The sequence below is a fragment of the Antedon bifida genome, chromosome 4 (genome assembly GCF_963402885.1).
Source record: "Antedon bifida chromosome 4, ecAntBifi1.1, whole genome shotgun sequence".
Taxonomy (NCBI): Eukaryota; Metazoa; Echinodermata; class Crinoidea; order Comatulida; family Antedonidae; genus Antedon; species Antedon bifida.
Window position 1 is genome coordinate 7,247,294 of NC_136229.1, and position 20,949 is coordinate 7,268,242.

Below are 20,949 nucleotides of genomic sequence, written 5' to 3' on the forward strand. Positions count from 1 at the left end.
TTTTTTTTTCACGTTTTAAACTTCTTTCTTCTGGCTAATTATTTTATCGTTTGTATCTGGTATTTGTCCTAGGGTGTATAGTTGTCCTAGAGGGTAGTTGTTCAAGGCAGAGGGGTAGTGGTCATAGGGTGCATAGATGTCCTAGAGGGTAGTTGTCCTAGGGGTGGTTATCTTATGGATTTTTCTCCTAGAGGGTAGTTCTAAGCAGAGGGGTAGTTGTCATAGGGTGCATATATGTCCTAGAGGGTAGTTGTCCTAGGGGTGGTTATCCTATGGATAGTTGTCCTAGATGGTAGTTTTCCTAGATTGTAGTTCTCCTAGAGGGTATTTGCCATAGGGGAATAGTTATCCTAGTTGTCCGGGTGGTAGTTGTTCATAGCGTAGTTGTCCGAATACGCCATTTTATTGTGCGCATGCATTTGAGTTTGGTTGGGCATATTTGGTAAAGTCGTTGGACTCAATTTCATCAATTCTAGGTCCGGTTTACGACTTTAGATTCTGTATCATATACGCATGTCAACCTTGCTTGGTAGCAATGTCGTCGCGAAAGTTAGTGGACGATTCGGGACTAATGACATAATGCATAATTTACTAGGTTTTACTGTAGTTTATCACATATCGAAATCTCCATAATATTTGATACCCTTAAGCTAAGTTAATAATAAATTTAACCCTTTAGATTATGTCTAGATGTTACTGGTTACGTGCGCCAGTTGTTGCACTGTTTGGACTACAATATTTGTTGGCATATTATTTTATGCGCCGATAAAACCAAACAGATAAGAAAAAAAAAGGTACTTGGTTTTTGTCTTTAAATTAGGAAAATATAGTGAGAGTGTACAGTAAAGTAGTGTTCATTGAAATCCACCAGGTTTTGAAACAATCTGACAATATTTTACCTAATTTAAACAAAACAACGAACAAAAAGTTTCCAAAAATTTAAATTTAAAAACATGAGGAAATCTATTTTAAATTAAATCAGTTGGTGTCATATTATTTGCTTCAATGAACCATAGCTAAAAAACTATTCGTCAGGCATATTTGTGTTGTAGTACGTGAGACCATGCCCGGATTAATTTGGAAGTTTGCTCCCCGGGTATCAAGCGTGCGAAGCTTGGCTCAAATGAATACAATATCAAGACCAACAGAAAGACAACAAGTTGTTGATTGCCGTTACCATACCATTTATTGTGCACGAATCAACGTTACTCAGAAAATAAAGAGAACGAAGGAAAGCCCTGCAAATATACAAACAAGCGTTACATAATTTCAATAACAATCAGTTTATAACTTCACTTTACCACTGTATATATTACCACTATAATTACTGTGTACAAACTGGTTACCATTAAGAACAACACAATCAATTGAACGTCATTACAAATGATTAATACCTGAATCAACTTGAATGATGTATTTACAAACTAAGAACGAAAGATCGTACAGCAATCAACCATTTCTCTATATTGAAGTAAAGATTTGAGAACATTATTTGCTTTATTTAAGTTGTATGCAGGCAATTTCGTATAATCAAATAAACAGGCAATGATCTGTCTATCGTGTAATAGATACAAACAAGACACGAACAACAACTGATCCATGACATTTGTAATCGGTGTTAAATGTGTCGCCGTTCAAATCAGCTGGAGAGGTACTATACTATATTAAGAGAAAGAATCGTTTTTTTTTATTCATCAATTTCACTATTCATATAAAATAAACAAAAGGAATCCACATAAAAACAGAAATCGTTAAAAAAACATACCAACCAACAAACATTCCGTTCACATTTGATCTAACAAATCACCAACAAGTTAAAAAGGTACAGTATTATATACGGAATATTGTTAATACGGTACAGCATTATTGAGTTTATACAATTACATTAAACACCCAATAATCCTAAATTAGCTAAAAGTGTGAATATAATAGTGTATATATCACAGGCACAGAATAAATTCTAAACCGCCCGGTGACATACTGAAATTTAACATTCTCGGCGTTGTACGGCGGAACAGCACTAGTCCCTCAGTTGTACGCACGCGCACCAGAGATCAAATTGATACGCCCTCATCTTTCAGTATTTTTATTCACGAAGCGGGATCTCTGAAGAGATACTTTTTTATATATAAACATCACAGGCACAGAATAAATTCTAAACCGCCTGGTGATATACTGAAATGTAATTAATTAATTTGAAACGATAAGATGAGGAAATCTGTGGAAAGAGTCGCTATCCAATCGAGTTTGAACAATGCCATGAAAGCCCCCAGTGGTCTAATGGTTAGGACATAATTATGCATATCAAGCAGAAGGTTCCGGGTTCGAGACTCGAGGCTCGAGATTCTCATAGATTTCCTCATCTAATCGTTTTAAATTATAAATATATATATATTTCCAAAGGCAAATAACTGAAAAAATGACAATGCTGTGGGTATCAGTGGCTGGATCTCAATGGAGATACAAAAAAAAGCAAGCGAAAAGCTAAATCAAAATTATAAAGTAAAACAGCTAGAAAAGTTAGCAGAACTTTCGGGCAACACTAGCCCTTCATCAGTGCAAGTGTATATATATATATATTTATATACAAATATAAATGCAAAATACGCAATGGTATACAACAACAATGTTTACCATACGTATCAACGTTTTGTTTTCTCAATTTACTTAATTTTTATTGACATTCTTATTTGCACTAATATTTATCATTCCAACTGTGATTAACTATAAATTAATAGATTAAATATAAATATTTCCTTAATAAAAAAACTAAAGCTATATTATAACATTATTTTCCTCAATTTGTGATTCTTCAAGCTCATTTTCATCATCGATCTGAAGAAGCAGTGGCCAACTCTTTTGACGACAACAGTCTGTTTTAAGTTTCTTCAAAAAATCCACTGAAAACAAAAGAATAAAATAATTTAATAAAAAGTACTCACAAACTATTTTTGTTATAATCAGTTGGCTAAATCTGGTGGTTTGATAGGCCTATATATCCATTGTAGACCTTCGATAAATACCTTACCAATTACGATCAGCATGATAGAAACATTCAGCATAATTAGAATAACGGGAGTTATCTTGTGTAGCAAACCAATGACGTCATCTTCATTGACATTTTGATTCAAATTTACGATCGCCCCAATGGATAGATTGACAACGATAAAAACAAGAGTCAACAATTGAAATCTCTGCTCTGACTTCTCTTTCATTGGTTGAAGGTACAAATGCAATACAATAAAGATGACAGTAAAAAACAGAGAGTATGACAAACTTGAGGACACGTCATCTTTTAAGTTGGCAATAAGTGCCAACAGAGCTTTGTTGTACAGCTCAAATGATTCCCAAAACCAAAATTTGTGCTTGTATTGTCCACAAAAGAACCTCACACCAATCATCCGTCCTTGATCCTGGTTTTCTTCATGCTGATCACAATGTACATTTAGACAGTATAGCATAATCACTATGACCAATGGGAAGCCAATGATGTATGTTAAAGAAATGTAAACAAGTGTTCTGTTGACTTGATATGTAGATCCATCATTTTGGTCCAGATCAATCGAGTAGTCTGACGTTAGTACTGTTTTATTGACATTACCATCTTCTGTAACGTTATATAAACGAATTGACCATGGTCCAACCGCCATGATGTCTGCACATGTGTTTGCATATGTAAGGTAAAGAAGTAGCATTGACACAACGATACATTTGTCACGTGTGCGGCTCTCAGCTATTGCTACCCCATGACACTTATTCCACGTATAAAACATAAGGTAAATGGCGGACATAGTGATTACTATGAAAAAAGGTGTGGAAATAGCAACTTGAAGTGACGAATATGCATTCCAAGATTCAAGTAAACATCTTGGGCTTAGCATACTAATATATCTTATGACGTCAAAATACTCAAGTATTCTACCAGCATATTCATAATTTTTAGGCCAGTGAATTTCAGTTACTTCTGATAGTATACCTAAAACCTGATAGAAGTTTATAGCAATTTTTAGATATGTCACAAATGAATCTAGTTTTGTTTGTCGGTGTTGGTCGGTATTCCTTTGTTGTAATCTCCAAATGAGACAAATAACTCCAAACGTTACAAAAATAACACAGATGAATGTGATAACAGTCAGAAGAGGGCCTTGGCATTTGTGACATTCGTTAAATAATTGATAATATCCTTTCGAACATGCTGCACAAAGCCAACCAGTGTATCCTTTAGCACAAGTGTCATTCAATTCCAATCCAATACTACAACTATTATTTCCTAGCGGACACAGGTGTATTTGTGGTAATGGACCTTTGTATACAGCATATTTTAGTTTGTTTGGATCGTCAATTGGAAATGTGTCGTTTTTTAAATTAATTATAAATGTGTTGTACGCCGATAAACAAGAGCTTTTGTTGTGTTCTTCATCTACAATACAATCACCAGTGAAATCCCAGGACCACCAGTATCCCCGTGTTAGATTTTGATACCCTCCTTCACACGTAACACCCATCGGGCAAGGCATGCATGGACCAAACCGATCAGTTCTATGGAACTTGTCGAGGCAATAACAAGCATTTAGATTAGCAAAGGTACTGGTATTGGTTCCAGATGGACACGTCTGGCAATCAGCGATGGACGCCGCTCCTGCATTATCTGAAAAACTTCCAATAGGACATTGTTGACAGGTCTCGCTATAATCAATCCTTTCAATAACTCCGAGTTTATCTTGATAGAAGCCACCTGCAACGATGAGATAAAATGTTTGCTAAAAACAATTTAGATAAAATCGTTTATGTTGATCAAATTTGTTTAACTGAAAACAATTTGATGTCATAAAAAATATTGGACATAAAATAATTGAAATAATTAATAAATACCATCAATTACCTGGAGGGCACTTTTTACATGGTGTATGCTCGCTCGACAATATTTTGTATGTCCCCTTTTTGCATGGACTGCACGTTCCCGTTTCTGAATTACACGCCAACCCACTACCTCCATTAATATCACGTAATAGGTCTGCAACAATGTTTATATTGATGTCAGTATTATCAGTAACACAAATACTAGTAAAAAAATAAATTATAATAACAATAACTTTTGAACATTGAATTTTTGTCTTAGTATAAAACATAGGTACTATAACTGATAAGATGCAAAAGTTCGCAGTTAATTGTCTAAATTTATATCTCATCAGGATGAGCCCAACGCGTTGGAGCGTTTAAACTATATTAGAGAGAGTTCACATGCACGGCGTACATCTGGCGTATGTATTGCGCAGCATACGCCTTTATATAACTAAGCAGTAGTTTTATTACGCAACTCACTACGCCACGTCCTTGGCGATAGCTACATACCCTATCTTAACGTACGCCACTAACTACAGCGAATCTTGAATAATTTAAAGCTTATTTCAAGATATTCATCAATTACTTCATGTTTTTTACTGTTGTATTGTAAATGTTATTGCTATATAAAAACTATTTAGCTGCTCTCTGTTCTTCGATATGAAAGCGCATGTTTAGGGTGAAATAAAAGTAAATAATGACTAAAATTAGATTGACTTTTGGGAAAGAATTGAACTCAGAAATTGGAAATCTAGCAATATCAAATAAAGATGGGCGCAAGAAATGAAAAAACCAAAAGACGGCCATCATTCATTTATTCATTCATTTTATTGCAGTTAAGTTTAGTCATTAAAGGGGTTGAACTTTGGCGTGAAATACCTGATACTTGTAAGTTACATAGGAATCCTATAACTTTTAAAATAAAACACAAACATAAATTACTTTTGGTTAAAACAAGTATTTTGTTGTTTGTTTATGTCTCCTTTTTTAATGATTAAAACTGAACAATTCCATTTTACTCTCCTTTTCTTTGTTAAGATAAAAAAAAAAGATTGTTTGCATTTTCTTAAAAGACACATTTTGTTTGCCTATGCCCTTGTGCTTCTTTAACTATTTCTATATATATATATATACTCTTTTGTAACAGGGGGTTTCTACTTACAAGCTGTGATTCCCCCTTTCTATTCTTTTGTTTTGTACTGATTATTTATGTATGTTTATGTTTTGTGAAAGGAAACAAACAAACAAATAACTTAAGAGTGCTTGTCACCAAAAATCAGAAATATTCATAATTTAGTGGTCAAAATTTCGAATTGGCTCATTTTTTGCACATTGGTAGACCTTGATGTAAGTAAACCTAGTGTGTAGTTTGTTTGGTAAAATATCGCTTAGTTTTCGAGAAAATCGAAAAATTACGATTTTCGGCCAATTTTGTTAATTTTTGGTGTATAATTTACATTAAGTTTAACAGCCTCTGGAAGCCAAACGTAGCAACTTAGCATTTTAATATTTTACACTTACGTTAACTAGCATCTTGATAATAAAAAGTAGGGTAAAAACAAACGCGTTTTTTTTCATGTGCGACAATTTACAGTTTAGATACTAATATTTATGAATCAAGTAAAACAAATTTGGGGAAACTATTTTCCGCTCCGCGCCAGAGCCACAAAGTTGTAAGGAATTCAAAGATTTTATCTGTCGGCAAGATCAATCAGATGTACCTATTGTTCTCTATTTACGGATTTAAGGTAAATTTTACTACGAGAAACAAACTTTAAAGGTAAACTGAAAGGTCCCGAATAATTTGGAATTACGGTTTAATATAAAAACATCTAAAAATAAATTTCTAGTCAAATTTAAACGACTAACCCATGATGAAATTAAGCAATTACTATCTGAGCTCAACATTATAACTCGCTTAGCTTCATCACCTGTTATGTTTTTCACTTTATTCTTATTTTGTTTGAAGGTTTGCATGGCGAAATCGAATGTTGATATAAAGTTTGCGGTACACCACGTGTGTTAGTTCTGAAAAGAACTGTTGAGTTTCTCGACGTTTCGATCAATATACTTTGATCGTCCTCAGGAGTGAGAATGCAGAAAGTCCAGGAAACTTGGAATATAAGTGGGAAGGGTGGGACTGGTGTGAAAGCCAGAAACAATGGCAAGTTCACACAGTGGGAGGGATTGAAACTAGCTATAGCAGAGCATTGTTTCTCAAGAACAATAGTGAATGGAAACTTGCTATAGAAGAGCATTGTTTCTGATAGGTGTGAAAAGCAGGGTGAGACAAGCTAAAAACAATAGCATTGTCTCAAAGTTGGGTGTGGACTGGCCAAACAAGACCATGTGTCCAGACTGGGTTGTGAAATGTAAACTGGCCAGAAACTATGGCATTGTTTAATGTCGATGAAGATTCTTGTTGAATAAAGATAGCCAAATGTCACTAATAACAAATCCAATATCTTGATGAACAGTGTTTTGTTTGTAGATTTCAATAGCTTCCGTGGTTCGTCTGGAATGCCAAGAAGGAACGGTAGCAATTAGTTCAGCATCTTTCCAATTAACTCGGTGTTGTTGTTTGTGAGAATGCATAACTATTGATGATTTGTCTTGCTCTCCTCTTCTGGCATGGCCTTGATGTTCTTTAAGCCTGGTTTGAAGGTCGCGTCCAGTTTCCCCAATGTATACCTTTCCACATTCACATGGGATGCAGTATACACCAGGTTGATTGTGTTTAGCTGGTTTGTCCTTGTGTGTTTGAAGACACTGTGACAACTTGTTGACTGCACTATGAAATACTTTTATGTCGGCGTTTTGTAGTACTCGCTGGATACGATGAGAAAGCTGTCCCAAATATGGTAAACATACAGACTTTCTGAACTCTACAGGATCGTTTTTTTTTTTTTTTTGTTGGTTGACGATGACTTGAAGTCCTTCCTGTTGTAACCATTGAGTTCCAATGCTTTGTTGACATGATGTATTTCTTGTCGGAGACACTTCTTGTCGCTGATGGTGTGCGCTCTTTTGATAAGAGTTTTACAAACTGATTTCTTCGTTGACGGATGGTGGAAAGATCGCTTGTGTAAATATCTGTCCGTGTGCGTGGGTTTGCGATATACTTTGTGGGACAGAGTGCCCTCAGGTTCCTTTGTGACAAATACGTCAAGAAATGGTAAACTGTGGTCGTTTTCCTCTTCCATGGTGAATGCTATGTTACAGTGTTGAGAGTTGAGGTGTATTAGAAAACTACCTTGTTGTGCTGCCAGATGATAAAAGTGTCGTCTACATATCGAAGCCAAAGTTTTGGTCGCTTGTTGGCGGAGTAGAGTGCTAGATGTTCGAGCTCCTCCAGAAAGATGTTGGCAATGACCGGGGATAAAGGAGATCCCATAGCCGTGCCTTGAGTTTGTTCAAAGAATTGGTCTCGCCACTTGAAGTTGGTAGATGTAAGACATAGTAGAAGTAACTCATGGATTTCTTCTGCAGAAAGTGCGGTCCTCTGTTGGAGTTTAGGGTCAGCTTGCAGTCGATGTTTGACTATAGTGCAAGCTTCCCTAACTGGAACATTGGTGAATAAAGACTTGATGTCAAAGCTGATCAGTTTGTCTGTTGGTTCCAGGTAGACGTCTTTTATTCTTATTATTATTATAATATAATAATAATAATATTATTATTTTTTGCACTATACGCGCGCATGCGCAGTTTATTTTTATCAACAAAGTGTTCCATTGGGCGTGCGCGTATACGCGAAAATGTTTGATTTGCGCGAATAATTTCGCCAGATAGTCATATTTCCACTCTAATAAGATGCTGTAGGCATTTCGTGTTGAAAGCGAAAAAACATGTGTTTTAGGGTAATAGTGGAAAACAGGCTTTACAACATATTGTTCTTATCTTCTCATATAGGGAGTTTTCGCACGAGCACGTTAACGCTATTTTCCAAGCTCCGCCCACTTTGTAAACAACTTGCTGTGCGTGCGCAAGTATTACGAAAAACTTTAATTACGTGCGTCGAGAACCTTATTTCTGAAAAATAGCGTAAATGAAAACGTTAACCAAAACATGATTAAACATGCCTGGCTAGGCTTAGTCTCTATAAACCCAAGGTATTCCATGATTTGTTTTAATACGTGTGGCGTATGTTGCGTGCGCTACACATGCGTTGCGTTCTACACTTCCCGTCGAAGCGCGAAATCAAAAGGAGCAAGTACGTTAACGCAAATGTTCACTGAACTCTGTTGTTATGCAAATGAGTAGAATGGTGACATCCGATAACGTTCATGTGCTCGTGCGAAATTTCCTAATTCGTAGCCTAAACAATAAATTATTGTTTGGAAACTTGTAAACAATTGTTTCACCCCTTCGCTTTATTAAAAATTTACAGAACGCGACTTTAAATACTAACAACTTAGATAACAGAATCGTCCCACATATTAAATTGTTATTTTAAAGAATTCTCACAGACACAGTTTTACCTTCGTTGCTACCTTAATCAATCAATCAATCGAGCAACTGCACATGAAAACCAGCTTTCCCAGCAAATCAATGTATGACTTCTTGCGCTTTATGGTTATATCTGTGGTATCAAGTTCAAGAGAAGTACAAATTTCTTGCAACATTGGCAAAGAGAATCTGGAGAGTTTTTCTTGAGCTTTCAGTTCACAAATATTATGCCTTTCAAACATTATTGGATGCTGCAAGCCTATTGTGTCCAGTACGGTTTGCGACAAAAGTTGAATTTCTCTTTCTTTTTCCGTTTTTGAATCGTCTCCATTTTCTTCGACTTCGTCACCATCTTCATTACTATCGTAATCATCATCTTCGTCATCATCATCATCATGAACGGCTGCATCTGTCCTCCGTTTTTTAGCCAAGCGTGAGAAAAAACTTTCAATCTGCTGTGCTGTTAAAAATTCAGTCTTGCTAAATTGATGTGAACCTGGCCGATCTCATCTCTCGTGAGACATCACATGGATCAGCTTTCTGTCCTGTCTGCTCTCCAGCGTCAAAAACATCCATAAGGTAGGTTTTCTGTGGTACAGAAAATCGGGTTTTTTTTGCAGAGGACTTTAACGCCCATTTGCAGGTCGGGGCCAATGTCAAACCGTGGCAAATCGTTGGTTCTTGTGGGTTCTGGATTTTTAGAAGTACCCTCTTCTAGTTGTGTTGCGTATAATTTCATTGCCCTGTCATAAAGTGTTTTATGTTCTAGTACGTTCTTGTGATTTTCATAATGTGTTTCTCTAGGGAAGAGTACCTCTGATATGACCTAATGCAACCTTGTTCGCGACAAAAGAACAGTTTGCTGGGGGTGCCAGGACTTTCTTCACTTTTTAGTTGGTCGTCGTCATTTATATCAGCTTGTTCTTCATGAGATGTCTTGGCTTGTATTCTTGCTTTTACCGCAAAAAACGTTGTATCTTTGTTATGAATTAAATTGGGTATTTTAGAGGGCACACAGAATTTACTCAAAAGTAGATTTTGTCCTGCACCAATACCATACGCCATCCACACCTTCATGGACCTGCTTCCATACTCTATGTTTTTGATGTGACTCACACCTTTCCATTTTCCTGCTGCACAAATAGTACCAGTAGGTAAAAGCACAAACTATGACTTTCACTACAGGAATGCCTCCAAAGGATTCAATTGCTGCCTTCAACTGCTATATATAGATATAGATATTTATTCATGTGATTTTTGATATGGGCTGCCTTCCGGTCACATGTACCCTTCCCCCCTTGAGGATCCGAAAAATCCGTCGGATTTTGATATTCGTTTCTTTCGCTATCTCTTTAACGAGAGTAATGTTAGGGCAGACTGGTAGCATCCTGCATTATCTTGACGCAGATACACAGAGTGTATATCGGGTGCAATAGACGGCAGCTGCCTTAACACATCGTCGATGATTGCCACAACAGTAGTACTATCCTGACTGCAAGATTTAAAAATATGCACAAACGTAAGCATCTGTACCTCTCTATCTCTATCTATCTTCTTTTTCGTCAAGACCGTTATGTGCCACGGAAGTCCACGCTTTCCAAACCAGTCTCTTTGGCTTTCGCGATATTTACGTGGTACAAACTTCATCGCCCAGTCTAAAACAATTAGGGCACAACCAGGATTCAAATCTCCTAAAATATCATGTCGTGCAGCGTCTTGGTTAATGGATCTTAAGATATGCGCCTTCCACGTCTCAATGTTTTGAACTGACTGTGTAATTACGTACTCCATGTCATCTTTTTCTTCAGAAGAGCAGCGCACTTCGTTTAAATCTTTATGAATTTCAGACAAAGCTTCTGGAAATATACGACATCTGTCACATCTTGCATTGTGGTCATGATCACAGACAGTATGGTAATCTTTGTCTTCGCAAGAATCAAGAGCATACGCCCTACAATGATCGGCAACTTCAGAATGGTTAGAAATGTGAATCTGCAATAATATATAAAATAAATTGTATAAAAAAATGTAATTAGTCTTGAATGTTTCTTACATGCATTACTGAGCAATACAACGCGCTATTTTGCGTTTTTTTTTTATTATATTGCTTTTCTATTTATACTGTAGCAGTTATCAAGATATTTAAACAAGATTGTTATTACCTTATAGTCACCTTTTAGGTAGCGCTTGTCATCTTTTTTATTTTTTTTGTTTGGCCCAAGTCAAACCCATTTCATAGCAATCTCCCAGCTTATCAACGATGTTCTCCAGTTCATCGAAGGCTTTTCCACAATTGACAGAAATATAATCAAGGCCTTGTAAGGATTTGCGTACAGAAGCAGAACAAACGCTGATAACTCTACGCAATGTACTGCGGCTCATAGGTTGAAATTTCTTCTCTTGACAGTAACTCTCGTATTGAAGAATACATTGTTCTTGGATAAGATTACGCACAACATTTAGGATTTTTATAACTCTGTCTGTAGAAAGTTTTAGAGTTTTTTCTCCAAATGGCAAGTCTTGTATAACTTGAGAACTTGTTATAAATGTAACAAGGTGGTCAATTTTCTCTGGCTGTACGCATACTCTAGTGTTCTTTAGAGGTTGAATTACAGAACCTCTACCATGTAACAATAAATGGTGTTGGCCACGTTAAAACGGTATCTAGTCAAGTTAGGTATCCATCCTTGAAGGTAACCTTATCAACCATGATCGATAAAATCTGACGTCTTGTACTCCAGTGGTTAGTATGAAGATAGCATACTGATAGAGCATCTAATAGAGAAGAATCGGTTCTTTCGTCAGCTTCTGTGGTTTTATCACTTGATAAGCCCTCAAGTAAAGTAGTCGACTGACCAGGTGCGATTTCTTCCAGGCACATAGAGACAACTTGACGAGCCTTGTGCATGTAGAAACGTTTAGTACGGTCTGAAACTTGCTCCAGCGGTGCAGATAAAGGATATCTAATTGGACTGACGTCCCTTGAAATGAGAAATGCATTTAATTTTTCTCTTGGTGTAGATTGAATTGATTCATCTTCTGAGGCAGTTGAAGCAAAAGTTGGATCAAAAAATTGATATAGGCTCATTTGAGTATCCATAACATTACACGCCGGTGTTTGACAAGTTGGAGTTGCTAATGGTATGTAGAACTCATCCTTATTACTTTCCTGAAAATAAGAATAATATTGGTAAAAAATTACTACTGACTTTGATTCAATTATTGACACACTGATTCGTGATATATATAAAATGATGATGACAATGGCAGGGAATGCAGACATTTTTCCTCCTACCACCAACATAAAATGAACAAAGTAACATGAAACACATTATTTACTTATTCTTTCCGCCAATAAATGCGTATTCATAAATGTCATACTGTACGGTATTTTTTAACTTACAGTTGTTAAATTATATTTACCTGAACCAACTTGCAGGAAAGTTCCTGTTTTCTTTAATATTAGTTGCGAATCTTCTTTGCTAATACCCCTATCGCACTTGGGTCCCTTTCCCTTGCTTTGGATGTGATTAGAGAGATCAGGCGGCACTCTACATCTGTTGTTATTTCCTCGAGACCAACCTAAGCCAAGCTCCGATCGATGCAAGGGACAAACAGTCCAACTATGTATATCAGCGGGCAATGTAAACATGGCTGCTCGACTAAGAATTAGGTCTACCTCACTATCGATGCCCGTAAACCTAAACATGTATTTGTGTGCAGCGATTTCCTTCTGGCATGCTTATAAAGGTAGGTTCAGTGCTCTGTTTGCGGTCTTTTCTATCGAATCCACAAGCTCTGCCGACAACCGATTTAAAAGAACATGAAATCTCCATTTTGTTTGAACTTAAAGCCATCAGACAATAATTATACACTATATAACAATTATTTTCAACACGTCTTTACATTGTAAAACATAAACAAAAATGGATAACAAATCAGTTCCGTTGTCAACGTCAATGAAGATATCGTTGTCTATCGAATATACGCAGTAAAGTGTTTTGTCTACCGTGGTTAATGTTTTGAAACATTATCGTTGAGTAAGTTCGACCAGATTCGACAAACAGGAAAACGATAACAAGTTAAAACAAATGTGTTTTTCAGTTTTATCCAATAAATTATGAGAGGATGGAAAATTTATAATAATGTTGTTTGACAAAGAATAAGCGAGTGATTTTTAGTTAATTGCTTAATTTCGTATATTGGTTAGTAATTGAAATTTTACAAGAAACATATTTTTAGTTTGTGTTTAAATTGCAACTTAATTCAAAATTATTCCAGGAACTTTCAGTTTATCTTTCAAGTTTGTTTCTCGTAATAAAAGTTTGGATCAAAGCGACTTAGATTGCTAAATAGAGAACAATAGGTACATCTGATTGCCGACAGATAAAATCTTTGAATTTCTTGCAACTTTGTGGCTCTTGCGCGGAGCTCAAAATAGTTTCCCCAAATTTGTGTTACTTGATTCATAAATATTAGTATCTAAACTTTAGATTGATGACTTTTCTATTTTAAAAAATTTCGTCGCACATGAAAACATGTTTTTACCCTACTTTTTAAGAGTTTTATATATGCTAATTAGTAATTAATTAGTCACTTTGACTGACAAACACGAAGATCTTCGTGTTTGGAAACACAACGCTTGACTGCCAAACACGAAGATCATCGTGTTTCGCGTTTTGTTACGAAATCCGGTAGATAGGTTGATTATTGGTATATACTATAAATGTGGACACTATATTCGGTCTGGTCAAATTTTTTGAAACTTTATTAAATTATTGTCAAGATGCTAGTTAACGTAAGTATAAAATATTAAAACGCTAGGTTGCTACGTTTGGCTTCCAGAGGCTGTTAAATTTAATGTAAATTAAACACCAAAAATTAACAAAATTGGCCGAAAATCGTTATTTTTCGATTTTCTCGAAAACTAAGCGATATTTTACCAAACAAACTACACATCAGGTTCACTTACATCAAGGTCTACCAATGTGTAAAGTATGAACCAATTCGAAATTTTGACCCTTGCCACCTAATGTTTGATTTTTAGTGACTGGCTCTCTTAATTAGTAAACAGAATTACATTAGGTGGTTAAAATCAGTACCGAAAGTACGAACCGACTTTATATACCTTCTAATACAAATTCTAGAAGTTACGCGCGATTAAACGAATTTTGCCTTTACGTAAATTTATATATAGATAAAACCCGTGAACATATAAACAATGTGTAACTTATTGTTTTGAGGCGATGGGCTATCCAATAATACTTGTCTTAGAAAGGAGATAAAATCATAATTTCCCAAATTCCCAAGTTTCGATTACAATAAGTATCATGTTCTTGTTGTCGATGTGTGTAAATGAAACAATAGTAATTCAAATATTTAATTCTGAGAAAAATGTGTTTACGTTTTTATATGTTTTTCAATACCATTCGGGAGTGATTGTAGTCCACCGCAGTTCAGATATCTAAATAAAGATAAGGTTGTATTAAGTGCATGCTAGTTCATTGACATAATGAAAAATGATGATACTAATAGTATACAAATAATTAATGTTTATGAGTGTAATGGTACAAATAATGGCATGAGGTGAATGATGAAAGGTTATATATCAACGAGGCAACGTCGAGTTGATATTAACCTTTCATCATTCACCAAATGCCATTATTTGTACCATTACACGAATATAAAACATTCATTATTTGTTTTATATAACATCTAAATAGATTCCTGTCATTTGAATCAAATAAGGTAAGGTAGCCCTAGCCAAAGGCATACATGTCATTCACACTGATTAAAAACAGTAACATTTGGTTTTTAATATTATATTAAATGTTATATTTATATGGATTTTATAAACACACATACAAACGACCAAACAATCTTAGGCCTAGCAAGGCTAAAACGCCTAGACTAGGCCTAGCCTAATACTAGCATGGCCTAGGCTAGACCTAGGCTAGTAGCCTAGTACTAGCTTGGCTGATCGACAGACAATTGGAACTTATCTAGGCTAATTATGGTTTTTCCAAAAATTCCACGTCTTGTATGGATGTCCCCATTAATTAATCAAAATCATAAAAACGATAAAAAGCTATATTAAATGCCTTTTTGCATTAAATTAGTACATATATATGTCCAAATCGTACACAAATATCTGCTGCTGTTGCATATCTCGCGGTGGTGAATGAAATCAAAGATCTTAGAAAGTAAGATCTTTGATGAAACTGAGACCAGACGACATGTGGCGCTGTTGTATTTCACAGTAATTTGTATAGTAGATTTTTTTTCATCCGCGAAACGTTTTTTTTTTCGTACACAAATGTTTAAAAGAGAAACGAAACTGAGGCCAGACGACAAGTGGTGCTGTTGTACTTCCCAGTACAGAGCCATATTATAGATAGGGTAATTTGTATATTAGATTTTTTTTCATCCGCGAAACGTTTTTTTTTTTCGTACACAAAAATGTTTCAAAAAGTACAATTAAACGATCGTTTAATAGTGCGTACTATTGCACGCCATGTGACCCACAATCGTCCAATCAAATGACAGGAATTTATTTAGGTAATTTTGGATAATGAACAATACTTTTATGAAATAATGATAGTTTGTTTCTATATATAAATTATGATTAATTCCGACAATTGAATACCTTTACCATTGTAAAGCTAAAATCTGTATGATTATTTTAGTCTAAATTACATATAAATCAGATCACATACATAGTTTCAATCAGCTTTAATAAAAACATCGAATTGGGCTAAAAACGCTGGCGGTTTCTAACTGGAACAAGGCCAACAGCCATAAGTCGCGTGCTCTCAGAAAAAAATGAACTTTCAAAAAGTAATGTACTTTGAAACTTTTCTGTACATCAAAACAGTTCAAAAAGTACAGAAAAAGCGATAAAACGCAAAGTGATACCGGACCGACCAACCGACCGACAGACCGACCGACATAGTTAAAACTTGTCTGTACATCAAAACAGTTCAAAAAGTACAGAAAAGCAATAAAACGCATAGTGATTCCGGACCGACAGACCGACAGACCGACCGACCGACATAGTGAACTATTGAGTCGCGTCCAGGCGACTAAAAACCACTGGCAGTCAAAGTGTTAAAATTTCATCAAATTTTTTGAAACTTTATTAAATTATTGTCAAGATGCTAGTTAACGTAAGTATAAAATATTAAAACGCTAGGTTGCTACGTTTGGCTTCCAGAGGCTGTTAAATTTAATGTAAATTATACACTAAAAATTAACAAAATTGGCCGAAAATCGTTATTTTTCGATTTTCTCGAAAACTAAGCGATATTTTACCAAACAAACTACACATCAGGTTTACTTACATCAAGGTCTACCAATGTGTAAAGTATGAACCAATTCGAAATTTTGACCCTTGCCACCTAATGTTTGATTTTTAGTGACTGGCTCTCTTAATTAGTAAACAGAATTACATTAGGTGGTTAAAATCAGTACCGAAAGTACGAACCGACTTTATATTCCTTCTAATACAAATTCTAGAAGTTACGCGCGATTAAACGAATTTTACCTTTACGTAAATTTATATATAGATAAAACCCGTGAACATATTAACAATGTGTAATTCTAATTGAACTAATTGTTTAAATATGCTATTTATTATTCATTTAATCAAATTTAGGTGCGATTCAATGTTACTAGAGGTCTGGTAGGCCTACCAGGAAAACACCTTTACTGTTTATATTATCGATTATTTCTGTGGCTTGCATGCTCTATTTATAATTATAAATTTAAAACGGTGTCTACTATGACCGGGTAAGTAGGCTACGAAAGTTGTTCATGAAACATCACAAAATAAACATACATTACTCATCAGTCATATGCATAGATGTCACCCGGGCTTCAATTTTTTCCGAGGCGTTGGTCATGTTTTCGAGGACCATTCGGATAGACCCACTAAAGGGTGCGCGAGCGAAGCGAGCGAACCCTCTAGTATTTTTAATTTTTCCTATCAACATACATTGTTCCATTTTCTGTCATATGTGAAAAAGCATTTTCCCCAATCTTCTCTAATTTATTGTCAAATAGATATCTGAAAAAAAAAACTTTCATTAGTTTAAAATATCTTTGTATTGGTTAGATTTTTTATTATTAAAACGTGCATAACACAGATAAAAAATTTAGTATTTTACTTATTTTAAAATAGTAACAAATCTCACATGTATTTCAGCGTTTTACCATTGGTTTTTAATGTTTGATACGTAATTTTAGTAATTCCATTCCCATAAAGGAAGCTGGAGAAAAAATAATTAAAACTTTGTTAAATAAATAGGCCTACACAATTGTAAAAGACGATAACGAAAATGAATGACTTTATCATTTAATTAAGTTCAATGGCGTCATCATCATCATCGTCATGATATGTACAGTAAAAGTCCTAACAATTAGAAAAGTTTTTTGCTCGTTTTACGTTAAAATAGCATTTATTATTCTTAAAATGTTCAAGTGGTGAAATTTCAACGTTTAATCTCGTTTGCTTTAAAACATATAAAAGCTGCATGCATTATATAACACTTTCTGTTAATCTAATAGAAAGCCACGGATATCTTTGTAGTCTAATAGTGTTGCAAGTTATTTAACGTGCACTATTATGTACACGGGACCAATATTGTAATTAACTTACAGAAACTGAAGATTAGTTCCACTAAATGCCCCTTCTTGTATAGAGGTAATGTTGTTTCCCATAAGCATTCTAAAAAATAATATTATAGATTAAGTATTGTTTTATATGGCTTTGAAGACGAAAACTTGATTTTTTAAATGAAACTTTTAAAGGACCTATAACTTGTTTAGATTATGGTTCATGAGCAAGACATGTACATGTTTTAAAAACATATCTGAGAAGACGTTTTCCACCACCAGTGTTTTGGTGAAAGAGAGTCTTGAACATGTGCCGCCGACAATGTCGCTGTGACTTTCTTATCCGTTCGGCAATCGATTCGACTATACTCTTGATCTATAGGTTTATACTTACAGCTTCTCAAGGGATACCATACCAGAAAAGATATTTTTAGAAATGTGCTGAATATTATTTTTGTGTAATAGTATGTTCTTAACTGTAGGTATCCGGCCGTCTTCCAAAGATGTCAGATTGTTCCAGCTTAAATCACTAAAAGATACACAGTCGTAAGATGGCATCAAAATAAGGTATTGCCGATTGTTTGACTGAAAACAATACGTAACTACTCCATGTGGTATCATAATAATGGTTTTTTTTTCAACCTTTCAATATAAAACTACCGGTATGATTAATTGAAATCCTCACAGAGTACTTTTATCAGAACTGCAAAATGATTCTCAATTTATATTACATTAATTAAGATACTATAGAAGAGGAACGTACAATTACGAGGAGGGCGTGAAATAGTTAATCACGGACTTTTCTGTAGAAGCAATTGCTTTCAATGCTATAATGTACTAAATACTAATGTTAAATTATTTCGCCTTTATCTTTTATTTTATTATAGTATAAAATTGTAGGTGATATATTGGAAATAAATCAACTTAACGGATAATATCTGTGACAATGACATTCACACAGATTTGTTCATCTTAGTCGTTTTAAAATGAGTTAATTTACCGAATGGTTCAGAGTTGTAAACGTACACTAAATGTATATCAGGTAAATAAAAAGGGTCATTTTAAATACGGTACTATAATTATTGTATGTACCAAATAAATAATGTGTACGTACAGTACACGTTACTATGCTGTAGGCTACAAGATCAAACGTACGACATACCAGGTTTGTAATTTTGTTTTTTTAGTTTACAGCAATATTCCACATTGAATAAAATTTAAAATTGTATTGCATGTACTACCACCAGTCAAGATTATAAATTACTAACAAAGGAGTAGGAACATAAACACTCACAGTATATAATCTATTTGTAAGTTAACAATGTTTGGTAGTTCCGTAAGTTTGTTGTTCGTTAGCCGTCTACATAAAGTATTGATTAAAGAGAAGTAAGAATCATTTAATTTACTATAATAATGAATTTTCATTCATTTACGATATTATAATCATTATAATGAATAATAATTATTAATAAGATTGTGATATCTATAACAAATTCTGGTTTACAGGAGTATACTAAATATGTATAAGTGTAGAGAAGTGAGACAATAGAACTACAAAACTGTTTAAAAAATCTTTTTTTTCTTTTGCATTACCGTTTATATACTATACAAATAAAATTCTTTTACAAGACTTTTGTAGCATTGTTTTACGCATACACCAAACTCACAGTATACGGACATAGTCCACAGCAACGAATGCATCCTTATCTATAAATCGAATTTTGTTTCCTCTGAGTGAGCTGGAAAAAAGTATATCAATAACTGGTAAGACTATTTTGCATGGAATAACCAACATTAGTTGCTCAATCATCTTTTCAAATTACTATCGATAGTAAATTAGGCCTAATATTATTTACAAAACAGCAATATTAACCAATCTAACAAAAGCTAATTCATAGTCAGAGGATTGTTAGCTAAGCAGTGAGGAAACAAAAATACTTACATCTCGCCAAAATATTTACCCTGAAAAGCTCTTGCTGGTATGCTCTGCAGACTGTTTTGAGATAAAAATCTAGGACAATATTATTACAAAAGTTGTTATAGAATTTTAAATCTGTCGAATTATTATAAACACATTTGAAGTGAAACTGCATGCAAAACTTATGTTTCATAGTAAAGTAAACACTATTATGCATAATTTTGCAAAACTTCATAAATATGCACATAACTCGATTGCCTTTCATAGAAAAAAATGTACTACTTTTTTACAACGATAAAATGACAAAAAATTAAATTACATTAAATGCAAATACAAATATTTAATAAATTAATTATGGTAAAGAGACAAAAAAAATGTTTTAAATTTTGTCTTTAAAATTCGTAAATAGTCTATTCCACAAATGCGGACCTGCTACAGTGATAAATAATTGACCTTTCCGAGTCGGTACATTAACATATATACTTCTTAAGTTGTAATCATGGGTTGTATCAAAATCTGTGAACATCAAGCATAGAAGCAGAGAGTTAGTTTTGATGATAATTAAACATAAATATTGCTATTTGGACCTTGTTTAGAGCATGTACATTTAATAATTTAAGTTTAAATAATGAATCAGATGGAGCTCGGAAAGGAGATTGTGTAATTATTCTATTCTATTCTTATTCTTAAATAATGTTGCAGTATTGTAAATATGATTTATACAGGGTAAGCAAAGTACATTTAGGAAAAAAATGCTTTATCTTAATTATTATTTCAATTGCTTTTGATAAATAAAATTATTTTGACTAGTCCATTTCAAATTATCTTGAATAAAAACACCTAAGAATAGTGTTCTTTACGTTCAACAATTCGGTTATTGAGCAGAAGATCGTGATTTAGGTTTACTCTGAATGTTATGAACAATTAAATAATTAGATTGAATAACATTTTAATAAAAAAAAGAATCCGAAAACATATTAATGATCATCTAATCTTGAGTACATTAATTTTTCTATTTTTTTAGAGAATACTGAAAGCAAAGAAATCGGTCTATAATTAGCGAGTTGGTCTTGGCCTCCCTTCTTGAAAATTGGTATAACTTTGGCTATTTAATAAGATTTGGAACTATA

At 34.3% G+C, this 20,949-nt stretch overlaps 1 protein-coding gene across 2 annotated transcripts in view; it reads right to left on the bottom strand.

The window, feature by feature from the left end:
- Nucleotides 1-1,167: 1,167 nt before the first annotated feature.
- LOC144839814 (uncharacterized) overlaps nucleotides 1,168-20,949 on the bottom strand; it is a 32,053-nt gene continuing 12,271 nt past the window's right edge. Inside the window, exons 15-25 of one of the 2 annotated variants that reach the window (XM_078695320.1) lie at nucleotides 19,844-19,912; nucleotides 19,569-19,640; nucleotides 19,196-19,261; nucleotides 18,296-18,430; nucleotides 17,945-18,013; nucleotides 17,481-17,555; nucleotides 17,282-17,353; nucleotides 14,693-14,752; nucleotides 4,883-5,061; nucleotides 3,029-4,735; nucleotides 1,168-2,900 (exon numbers count right to left, since the gene is read on the bottom strand). In XM_078695320.1, the coding sequence (XP_078551446.1) occupies nucleotides 2,776-2,900; nucleotides 3,029-4,735; nucleotides 4,883-5,061; nucleotides 14,693-14,752; nucleotides 17,282-17,353; nucleotides 17,481-17,555; nucleotides 17,945-18,013; nucleotides 18,296-18,430; nucleotides 19,196-19,261; nucleotides 19,569-19,640; nucleotides 19,844-19,912 (2,629 nt within the window). In that variant the 3' untranslated portion in view covers nucleotides 1,168-2,775. Of the gene's footprint in view, nucleotides 2,901-3,023; nucleotides 4,736-4,882; nucleotides 5,062-14,692; nucleotides 14,753-17,281; nucleotides 17,354-17,480; nucleotides 17,556-17,944; nucleotides 18,014-18,295; nucleotides 18,431-19,195; nucleotides 19,262-19,568; nucleotides 19,641-19,843; nucleotides 19,913-20,949 lie in introns of both variants that reach the window. The other variant, XM_078695322.1, reaches the window with a different exon arrangement.